The sequence below is a fragment of the Nematolebias whitei genome, chromosome 17 (genome assembly GCF_014905685.2).
Source record: "Nematolebias whitei isolate Nwh7 chromosome 17, NemWhi1, whole genome shotgun sequence".
Classification (NCBI taxonomy): domain Eukaryota; kingdom Metazoa; phylum Chordata; class Actinopteri; order Cyprinodontiformes; family Rivulidae; genus Nematolebias; species Nematolebias whitei.
The window spans coordinates 7,945,876-7,957,888 of record NC_056514.1 but is presented as its reverse complement, the minus strand read 5'-3'; the positions used below and the strand labels follow the sequence as shown (position 1 = coordinate 7,957,888).

Sequence of the window (12,013 nt, the reverse complement as noted above, 5' to 3'; positions counted from 1 at the left end):
GGCCTTGACCCTTACGCACAGCGATTGTTCCAGATTCTCTGAATCTTTTGATGATGTTATGCGCAGTTGATGATGATAACTTAAAAGTTTTTGCTATTTTACGCTGGGTAACACCACTCTGGTATTGCTGGACTATCTTTCTGCGCAACAATGGTGGAATTGGTGATCCTCTTACCATCTTGGCTTCTGAGAGACACTGACACTCTGAGAAGCTCTTTTTACACCCAATCATGTTGTCAATTGACCTAATTAGTGTTAATTGGTCTTCCAGCTGTTCGTTATATGCTCAATTTCCTTTTGCCAGCCACTTATTGCTACTTGTCCCAACTTTTTGGGGATTTGTTGACACTGTGAAATTTTGAATCAACATATTTTTCCTTTAAAATGTTACATTTACTCAGATTAAACTTTTGATCTGTCATCTGTCATTGTTGATGATTCTGGACTTCAGAAGGAACAAAAACATCTACACCCCCCTGAACATAAGAGGATCTGCGGTGGAAGTGGTCTCCAGCTACAAGTACTTGGGTGTACACATGAATGACTGGAGCAACAACACCACCAGCCTGATCAAGAAAGCTCATCAGAGACTCTATTTCCTCAGGCGGCTGAGACGAGCTGGACTGGGAAGCTCAGTCCTCACCTTCTTCTACAGGTGTGCAGTGGAGAGCATCCTGTGCTCCAGCATCAACGTGTGGCATGGAGGCTGCACAGCTGCAGAAAGAAAAGCTTTGCAGAGAGTGGTGAAGGCTGCACAGAAGTCTGTTGGAGTCAGCCTCCCCACCATCACAGACATCTACACCTCCAGATGCAGGAAGAGGGCTAACTGCATCATGAAGGACCTCACTCACCCAGCACACACACTTTTTGCCCCACTTCCCTCAGGAAGGAGGTTGAGAAGCATTAAGTGTAGAACCACTAGACTGAGGAACAGCTTCTACCCTGAGGCTGTTAAGACTCATGAATCTCTAACCAGAATAATCCCAATTACCGTTTTCTGTACCACAAACTGTACCCAGGGAGGCCACACCTAGTCTGTATGGTTTACCTAAAATCCACAAACAAGGTGTACCTTTAAGACCAATCGTTAGCATGATTAACTCTGTCACTTACAATGTTTCCAAATATCTGGCGTCTGTACTCATCCCTTTAGTTGGCAGCTCAGAACACCACATACAGAACACCATGGACTTTGTGGATAAGGTGAGGGATGTCATCATGGAGACTGATGAAACAATGGTCTCTTTTGATAACACATCACTCTTTACGTGCATTCCTGTTGATGATGCAGTAGAGGTGGTCCGTTTAATATTAAAATCAGACACCACACTGAGCAGCAGGACCACGCTTTCCACAGAACAACTGTGTCATCTCTTGAAACTGTGCCTGCAGTCAACCTACTTCACATATGGGGAGCAATATTATAGGCAGAAACATGGGTGTGCTATGGGGTCTCCGGTTTCTCCTATTGTTGCCAATCTGTACATGGAGGAGGTAGAAAAGAGAGCCTTGATGCCCTTTTCATCCACCCTTTGCTAAAATGTCTTGATGACATCAAGACTTGGATGGCTGCAAACTTCTTGAGTTTTAATGATCAGAAGACTGAGGTCATTGTGTTTAACCCAAGCTCTATCACTGTCACTGATCCTGTAAACCTGCACTCCCTTCAGCCTCATCTAAAGCAGTCGGTTACCAATCTCGGGGTAGTGTTAGACTCAGACTTTAAGTTTAATAAACAGATCAACTCTATTCTACAAAAAAGCTTCTTTCAGCTAAGGCAGATAGCAAAGCTTAAGTCCGTTCTGTCCAGATCTGACCTTGAAAAAGTAGTCCATGCATTTATTACAACCCGGCTGGACTACTGTAACTCGCTTTATGTTGGGGTTAGTCAGGCTTCACTCTCACGTCTCCAGCTCGTACAAAATGCTGCAGCTCGGCTACTAACAGGAACTCACAGGTTTGAGCACATTACTCCGGTTCTGTCCTCTCTTCACTGGCTTCCTGTACGTGTCAGAGTTGGTTTTAAAATTCTCCTGCTGACATTTAAGTGCGTTAACGGCCTTGCACCATCATACCTCTCCGACCTTCTTCATCCTTATACTCCTTCTCGGGCTTTGAGATCATCAGACCAGCTGCTTTTGGCCGTACCAAAAACCAGGCTGAAGCTCAGAGGAGATCGAGCGTTCTCATCGTGGGCCCTAAACTTTGGAACAATCTGCCCATCAACATTCGACAGGCCACCTCAGTCTCTGCCTTTAAATCTCTCCTAAAAACACATATATACTCATTGACATTTAACACAGGGTGATCAGCTTTAGATCTGGTTTTTCATTGATGCTGATTCTGTTTATCCTTTTGTTATTATTCCTATTTAACACAAGGTCATCAGATCTGATTTAGTATTTCATTGTTTCTGACTGAGTTTATGCTTTTTGTTATTATTTCCTTGACTTTTGACACAACGTGATCTGATTTAGTATTTCATTGTTTCTAATTGTTTTTGGTTTTATATTTTTATTCCATGTGATGTAAATATATTTTGCTACTTTTTATCTGATGATGTGATATTTTTGTTAAGCACTTTGGTAACAGTTTCTGTTTTAAATGTGCTCTATAAATAAATCTGACTTGACTTGACTTTTCAGGGACACCACCAAGTCATTGGTTCTGGTATGTTGACGACACCTGGGTTAAAATTAAATCTCAGGAAGTCCAACATTTTACTGACCACATCAACTCTGTGGATAAATACATCAAGTTCACATGAGAAGATGAAAAAAATGGCAAGTTGGCTTTCTTGGACTGTGAGGTCTCAGTCTCTGATAGAGGACATTTGCAAACTGAGGTGTATCGCAAACCCACCCACACAGACCAGTATTTGCAGTTTGACTCCCATCACCCTTTGGAGCACAAGTTAGGAGTCATCAGGACTCTGTATCACAGAGCAGACAGCGTCGCCACTAGCTCAGGAGCCAGGCAGAAGGAGAAATCCCACAAAAGACAGGCTCTAGAGCAATGTGGATATCCTAACTGGGCCTTCCTGAAAGCAGAGAAGAAACCCAAACAGGACTCCAGTCAGCCAACAGGTGAAAAGGAGGAACCCAGACCCAGACCAGTGGTCATTCCATATGTTGAGGGAGTATCAGAGAAACTGAGATGTTTATTTTCTAAACATAACGTCCCAGTGGCTTTTAAACCCCAAAATACATTATGGCAAAGACTGGTTCATCCCAAAGATCCAGTCCACCGGCACAAACAGAGTAATGTTGTGTATGCTGTTCAGTGTCAGGAGGGCTGTGATCAGTCTTACATCGGGGAAACTAAACAGCCACTGGCCAAAAGGATGGCCCAGCACAGAAGATCAACATCATCAGGCCAGGACTCTGCGGTCTACACTCATCTCCAGGCCAGCGGTCACTCTTTCAAGGATGAAGATGTTCACATCCTGGACAGAGAGGAACGATGGTTTGAGAGAGGAGTAAAGGAGGCCATCTTTGTGAAAAGAAACTGTCCATCGTTAAACAGGGGTGGAGGCCTCCGTGTTCAATTGTCCCCCTCTTACAATGCTGTGATTGCTAGTATCACTCAGCCCTCTGTGAATAGTAAACAGCCATCAGTGTGCTAATGATCCATTGTTAGGCTGATGGTCCTTCTTGAGCATGTGATCAGCTGGATTTGGTTGTCAGCAACAAAACAGGTTGATCCACTCTGAGAAGGTGCTATTTAAGAGACTGAGCTGAATACAGCACCTCAGACTGAGGAAGTCTCTCAGATGAGAGACAAAACGTTTCTACATTTTTTTGTTGTTTTGCTTTGTTTTGTTTTTTTTGAATGTCCAGAGGACCAGATTGAACTTTTTTGGATTCTCCAGTTTTAGTTTCTCTCCAATGGCTCCCAGAATAGAATTCAAAATCCTACTTCTAACCTACAAAACTCTCAACAACCTGGCTGGAGCCATCTTATATTACAGATCTTATTGTTCCATATTTTCCTAACGGAACACTTCGCTCTCAGACTGCAGGTTTACTTGTGGTTCCTAGAGTTTACAAAAACAGAATGGTAGGCAGAGCTTTCAGTTATCAGGGTCCTCTCTTGTGGAACCAACTCCCAGTCTCTGTCCGTGAGGCTGACACATTATTCAGTTTTAAAACTAGGCTTAAGACTTTCCTTTTTGCTAAATCCTATAGTTAGGGTCGGCTTGGGTTTTCTGAGCTGTCCCTTAGTTATGCTGCTATAGACTTAGACTGCTGGAGGACAAACTGACCACACTTTTTCACTCTGCTACTGTCTTTACTTACTCTGCTCAACCTGTTTTTTATTTGTAATTTTTTTCCATTTTAACTTGTTTTTTTTTGGTCTTTCAGGTGAACCTGGACCTATATCTGGAACTACCATTCTGTGTTCGTCTGTCTCTCCTTCCTGTCCTCTCAACCCAGCCGGTCAAAGCAGATGGCCGCTTGTCCTGAGCCTGGTTCTGCTGGAGGTTTCTTCCTTTTAAAAGGGAGTTTTTCCTTTCCATTGTTGTCACTGTGCTTGCTCAGGATGGGAGACTGCAACAAAGCCAAGATTCATCTTGTCTGCTGGCCTCCTTAGATACAGAACTTTACTAATTGGCTTTTTTATGTATGTGAATGTTCCTGTAAAGTGCATTGAGACAAGTTTGTGATTTGGCACCATGTAAATAAAACGAACTGAATTGAAATATACTACTTACTATATACTTTAAAGAAGCATTTAGCTTCTTTCATGTTTTGAAAGCATCTTAATACTTTTAGTAGTGTGTTTGATGTATTTCAGACTCTGAAGCTGATGTGAGCATAATGAGTCCCTTCAGTAATTTTCTGTAATGTAAACATTAATACTGACAAAGCTGACAGTAGGTAAGTAACTTTCTGAAACATGACGATGAAGCTGCTCCTCACCTCATCCTCAGCTCTCTCTGATGCAGCCTCAGGAAGCACTCCTGCAAGGAGTAAGAGAAGCACACTAAGATGATCATTTACACAAACATTTACATTTATATTAATACACTGCCAATTATTTCAATAATGTGCTGCGGGTGAGACCCTTTCGTGAGACACTTTATTCAGTTTTCAAAACATCTAAATAAGGAGCAGATCAAATCAGTCCATGGTGGCGGTGGTGGTGGGGAGGTGGTTACTTTAAATAAGCCTGTTTTTATGATGTTGCATTATAAGATAAAAGCTGCAGTCAGAAGGACGTCCTTTGGTCATGTTTAATGATTTGTGTAGCAGCAGTTCAGACGCGTCAGGCACCAAGGTCTCACATTGACTGCAGTCTCCTGCAGCTATGTGCTAATAGGATGAATCTCAGTCATACCTTTATTTAAAACAAAGCAGGCTTAATGTTGAGTGTGTATGAACATTTATCCAACCTGAAATTGAGAAAATAAAATTGGAATCCCTTGTTAATCCGCTTAAAGGGTGGTTAACAATTTTCAACATATTCACAAGAACTCAAACCATATGCTGGGGGGAGTGGTGGACTATCTAAGAGTCAGAGAGTCTTTATTGTCATTGGCACCACATGTGGTACATGTGGTGGAGCAAAATTTTGTACACAGGGTCCTAGTTACATCCAACAATAAAATGTAAAAGAAAAACAGTAATAAGATCTAAGATATGAACTAAGAAAAACAAACTAAAAATCCATCCATCCATCCATCCATCCATCCATCCATCCATCCATCCATCTTCTGCTTATCTGAAGTTGGGTCGAAGTAGGGAGGCCCAGACTTCCCTCTCCCCAGCCACTTGGGCCAGCTCCTCCAGGAGAATCCCAAGGCGTTCCCAGGCCAGCCGAGAAATATAGTCCCTCCAGTGTGTCCTGGGTCTTTCTCTGGGTCTCTTCCCGGTGGGACGTGCCCGGAACACCTCACCAGGGAGGCATCCAGGAGGCATCCTAACCAGATGCTCGAGCCACCTCAGTTGACTCCCCTCAATGTGGAGAAGCAATAGCTCTACTCTGAGTCCCTCCCGGATGATCAAGCTTCTCACCCTATCTCTAAGGGAGCCCAGACACCCTGCGGAGAAAACTCATTTCGGCCGATTGTATCTGAGATCTCGTTCTTTCGGTCACAACCCAAAGCTCATCACCATAGATGAGGGTAGGAATGTAGATCGATCGGTAAATTGAGAGCTTCGCTTTTTGACTCAGCTCTCTCTTCACCACGACAGACCGGTACAGCGCCAGCTTCACTCCTGACGCTGCATCTATCCGCCTTTCGATCTCACGCTCCATTTTTCCCTCATTCGTGAACAAGACCCCGAGATACTTAAACTCCTCCACTTGGGGCAGGACCTCCTCCCTGACCCGGAGAGGGTACTCTACCCTTTTCCAGCTCAAGACCATGGCCTCGGATTTGGAGGAACTGATCCTCATCCCGGTCGCGTCACACTCTGCTGCAAACCGCTCCAGCGAAAGCTGTAGGTCATGACCTGATGAAGCCAATAGGACCACATCATCTACAAAAAACAGAGAAGCGATCCTAAAAGCCACCAAAACAAATCCCCTCAACACCTTGGCTGCACCTAGAAATTCTGTCCATAAAAGTTATGAACAGAATCGGTGACAAAGGGCAACCTTGGCAGAGTCCAACTCTCACTGGGAACAAGCCCGACTTACTGCCGGCAATGCGGACCAAGCTCTGACACTGGTCGTACAGGGACCTAACAGCCCATATCAAAGGGCCTGGTACCCCATACTCCCAGAATACCCCCACAGGGCTTCTCGAGGAACGCGGTCGAATGCCTTCTCCAAGTCCACAAAGCACATGTAGACTTGTTGGACAAACTCCCACACACCCTCCAGGACCCTGCTGAGGGTGTAGAGCTGGTCCAGTGTTCCACGACTAGGACGAAAACCGCACTGCTCCTCCTGAATCTAAGGTTCGACTATCCGATGGACCCTCCTCTCCAGAACCCCTGAATAGACCAAACTAGGGAGGCTTAAGAGCACGATCCCCATGTAGTTGGAACACGCTCTAAGGTCTCCCTTTTTGAATAGGGAGACCACCACCCCAGTCTGCCAATCAAGGGGAACTGCCCCCGATGTCCATGCAATATTGCAGAGTTGCGAAAGCCAACACAACCCCACAGCATCCAGAGCCTTAAGGAACTCTGGGCGAATCTCATCCACCCCTGGGGCCCTGCCACTGAGGAGCTTTTTAACCACCTCGGTAACCTCAGCACCAGAGATTGGAGAGCCCGACCCAGAGTCCCCAGGCTCTGTTTCCTCAGTGGAAGACATACCAGTGGGATTGAGGTCTTTAAAGTATTCTGCCCACCGACCCATGACATCCCGAGTTGAGGTCAGCAGCACACCACCTCTACTATAAATAGTGTTGGTGGCATACCCTTATGCTTGAACATGGTGTTCATTATGGACAATCCATGACGAGCACAGATGTCCAACAACAGAACACCCCTCGGATTCAGATCAGGGGGGCCATTCCTCCCAACCACACCCCTCCAGGTCTCACTTTTATTGCCCTCGTGAGCATTGAAGTCCCCCAGTAGACCAAGGAAGTCCCCAGGAGGTGCACTCTCCAGTACTCCCTCCAAGGACACCAAAAAGAGTGGGTAATTTGAGCTGTTGTTTGGCGCATAAGCACAAACAACAGTCAGAACCCAACCCCTCATACGTAGGAGGAGGGAGGCTACGCTCTCGTTCACTGCGGTGAACCCCAACGTACAGGAACCAAGATGGGGGGGCAACAAGTATGCCCACTCCTGCTTGGCGCCTCTCGCCAGGGGCAACTCTAGAGTGGAAGTGTCCAACCCCTCTCAAGGAAACTGGTTCCAGAGCCAGAGCCATGCGTTGAGGTGAGTTCGGCTATTTCTAGCTGGAATCTCTCAACCTCACACACCAGCTCAGGCTCCTTCCCCACCAGAGAGGTGACATTCTACGTCCCAATAGCCAGCTTCTGTAGCCGAGGATCAGACTGCCAGGGTCCCCTCCCTCGGCCACCACCCATCTCACATTGCACCCGATCCCTTTGGCCCCTCCCACAGGTGGTGAGCCCATGAGAAGGGGGACCCATGTCGCCTATTCGGGCTGTGCCCGGCCGGGTTCCATGGGTAAAAGCCCGGCCACTAGGCCTGGCTCCAGAGTGGGGCACCGGTGACCCACATCCGGGCGAGGGAACATTGTTTCCATATATTATACTCATCATAAAGGATATTTGGGCTGCACTTTGTCTCACTAAGCACTAATAGCATAAAAACATTACGTCAAACAGCAGCACGAACATGAGCATGAGTCTGTGTGAGCAGATGAGCACGCATGAACACTATAGCTGAACTCATCGTTTGTGTTGCATCGCATCACCGCTGTATCATCTGCAAACTTTACAATGTGACAGCCTGTATGGGTAGCTGCCCAATCATACGTGAGCAGAGTAAACAGGAGGGGGCTCAACACACATCCCTGAGGAGAGCCAATGCTGATTGGTGGAGGAGGAGAAGTAACTAACCCGGACCCCGTGTTTCCCCTGCCATTATACAAGCAGGGCACCCTGCCCTGTCAACAGAAACAGAAACGAGTGCCCTGCCTACCGTGCCCCCCATCGACAACTGCCGGCACAGATGTAGCACTAAGCTAGCCATGCACAGCAATACAAATATGTTAGTTAAAAATGACTATGGGGCCATTTACACGGTGCGTATTTTGAGTGAATTTGCACCTTTCTCTCTGCGGTTCTGCTGTTCATTTACACGACACCAGTGGCCCATCTCTTTGAATCCAGATGTTTCTGAACCCACCTTCCATTGTGGAGGTTTTTGGCTGACCGCCCGCTGAAAAAGTAAACATCTCCGGCTGAGGCTTTGTGTTAAACCACATGCACACACGCATGCGCGAACAGAGTACATATTTTTATCAACATGGCGGCGGACACAGTGCTTTCTGAACTACGACTGATGGAATATATTTTTAATCTCGTAGTTAATCTACGTCAGATTCCAGGTGCTGTGACCGACATCTGTGTTGGAAGAGACACAGTCGGATCCAGTTCTAATATCGCTGTTTATTGAACGAGCCTGTCGAGGTAGGCACACACGTCGCGCTGCACTATAACATACTTAAATGTGCTAAATAATGAGTTTAGTCATTAAAAACAGTATTTATGTTAAGGATTCTATGGATTCCCCCTATTCAAAAAGGGGGACCGTAGAGTGCGTTCCAACTACAGGGGAATCACGCTCTTAAGCCTCCCTGGTAAGGTCTATTCGGGGGTTCTGGAGAGGAGGGTCCGTCAGATAGTCGAACCTCGGATTCAGGAGGAACAGTGCGGTTTTCGTCCTGGCCGTGGAACACTGGACCAGCTCTACACTCTCAGCAGGGTCCTGGAGGGTGCGTGGGAGTTTGCCCAACCAGTCTACATGTGCTTTGTGGACTTGGAGAAGGCGTTCGACCGCGTCCCTCGGGGGGCCCTGTGGGGGCCCTGTGGGGGCCTTGTGGGGGGTACTCTGGGAGTATGGGGTACCGGGCCCTTTGATACGGGCTGTTAGGTCCCTGTATGACCGGTGTCAGAGCCTGGTCCGCATCGCCGGCAGTAAGAAGGGCTTGTTCCCTGTGAGAGTTGGACTCCGCCAAGGTTGCCCTTTGTCACCGATTCTGTTCATAACTTTTATGGACAGAATTTCTAGGCGCAGCCAAGGTGTTGAGGGGATCCGTTTTGGTGGCCTTAGGATTGCGTCTCTGCTTTTTGCAGATGATGTGGTCTTATTGGCTTCATCAGATCATGATCTACAGCTTTCGCTGGAGCGGTTCGCAGCCGAATGCGATGAGGCCGGGATGAAGATCAGTTCCTCCAAATCCGAGGCCATGGTCTTGAGCCGGAAAAGGGTAGAGTGCCCTCTCCAGGTCAGGGAGGAGGTCCTACCCCAAGTGGAGGAGTTCAAGTATCTTGGGGTCTTGTTCACGAATGAGGGAAAAATGGAGCGTGAGATAGATAGGCGGATAGGTGCAGCGTCTGCAGTGAAGCGGGTACTGTACAGGTCTGTCGTGGTGAAGAGAGAGCTGAGTCAAAAGGCGAAGCTCTCAATTTACCGATCGATCTACGTTCCCACCCTCATCTATGGTCACGAGCTTTGGGTTGTGACCGAAAGAATGAGATCTCGGATACAAGCGGCCGAAATGAGTTTTCTCCGCAGGGTGTCTGGGCTCTCCCTTAGAGACAGGGTGAGAAGCTCGATCATCTGGGAGGGACTCGGAGTAGAGCCGCTGCTTCTCCACGTCGAGAGGAGCCAGTTGAGGTGGCTTGGGCATCTGTTTAGGATGCCTTCTGGACGCCTCCCTGGTGAGGTGTTTCGGACACGTCCCACCGGAAGGAGGCCCAGAGGAAGACCCAGGACACGCTGGAGGGACTATGTTTCTCGGCTGGCCTGGGAACGCCTCAGGATTCCCCCGGAAGAGCTGGCCCAAGTGGCTGGGGAGAGGGAAGTCTGGGCCTCCCTACTTAGGCTGCTACCCCCGCGACCCGACCCCGGATAAGCGGAAGAAAATGGATGGATGGATGGATACTGTTGTACTGATAAATATCTCCTGTAGGGTAAACTATATCTTGGCTACAAGTATCAAGCTGTGAAATCCTTTGTTTTCTACAACTGATAGCGGTTTGTCATTAATTACGATGAAGTTTATCAACTTCTCTGTAAACATTCGAGCTCCAGGGCTTCATCGATGTCTTCTTCAATGCGAAGCAGGTAGCATGATTTCGGTTAGGCGCGTTGAGTCTGCCCCTCCTCACAGACTGTCAGACTGAACGGGGCAGATTGGACGCGGCTGGCCGAGGTTGAGTTGCCTGTTTTGGGATGAGCAAAGAGTAGCGCCCCGCTGAAGCCATGGAGCTCGAATGTCCAACGTAAAACTAACTTTACCGCGGTTTAATGTGGTGCTATGGCTCTGTAGACATTGCACGTTGCTGTTTTGTTTTGTGGTGTTTCTAATGTAAAATACTTCCACGTAGCGGACATGTTACGATGAAAAGTTTGTTAGCTGTTAGCCACAGTGATTACTGTTAATTTGTCGGGTTGGGAGGGTTCGGAAAAGATGACTGCGGGCTGGAGCCGGGTCGAATCAGATTTTTTTGGGCCCAAATGCAACTCTAGAACACAAATCACAGATCAAAAGTTTAAACTGAGAGAATGTATCATTTTAAGGGAAAAATCTGTTGTTTCCAAATTTCATGTCATCAACAAATCTCAAAAAAGTTGGGACAAGTCCATTTTTTACCACTGTGTGGCATCCCCATTCTTCTTACAACACTCAACAGACATCTGGGGACAGAGGAGACCAGTTTTTCAAGTTTAGAAATAGGAATGCTCTCCCATTCATGTCTAATACGGACTTCTAACTGTTCAATCGTCTTGGGCCTTCTTTGTCGCACCTTCCTCTTTATGATGCGCCAAATGTTTTCTATAGGTGAAAGATCTGGACTGCAGGCTGGCCATTTCAGTACCCGGATCCTTCTCCTACGTAGCCATGATGTTGTGATTGCTGCAGAATGTGGTTTGGCATTATTGTGTTGAAAAATGCAGGGTCTTCCCTGAAAGAGATGTCTAGATGGGAGCATATGTTGTTTTAGAACCTGAAAATAGTTCTCTGCATTAATAGTGCCTTTCCAGACATGCAAGCTGCCCACGCCACAAGCGCTCATGCAACCCCATACCATCAGTGATGCAGGCTTCTGAACGGAGCGTTGATAACAACTTGGGCTATCCTTGTCCTCTGACATGGCATCCCAATCTTCCATAAAGAACTTCAAATCGTGAGACATCTGACCACAGAACAGTCTTCTATTTTGCCACACTCCATTTTAAATGACCCCTGGCCCAATGCAAACGTCTGAGCTTGTGGAGCTTGCTTAGAAACGGCTTCCTCTTTGCACTGTAGAGTTTCAGCTGGCAACAGCAGAAGACATGGTGGATTGTGTTCACTGACAGTGCTTTCTGGAAGTATTCCTGAGCCCATTCTGTTATTTCCTTGACAG

The 12,013-nt window shown here is 46.9% G+C and overlaps 1 protein-coding gene across 1 annotated transcript in view; it reads right to left on the bottom strand.

The window, feature by feature from the left end:
* The window catches only part of LOC119423343 (Na(+)/H(+) exchange regulatory cofactor NHE-RF1), a 112,599-nt gene that overhangs the window by 35,356 nt on the left and 65,230 nt on the right, over positions 1 to 12,013 (bottom strand). Inside the window, exon 4 of the mRNA XM_037690720.1 lies at positions 4,923 to 4,963. Within this exon, the coding sequence (XP_037546648.1) occupies positions 4,923 to 4,963 (41 nt within the window). The remainder of the gene's footprint in view (positions 1 to 4,922; positions 4,964 to 12,013) is intronic.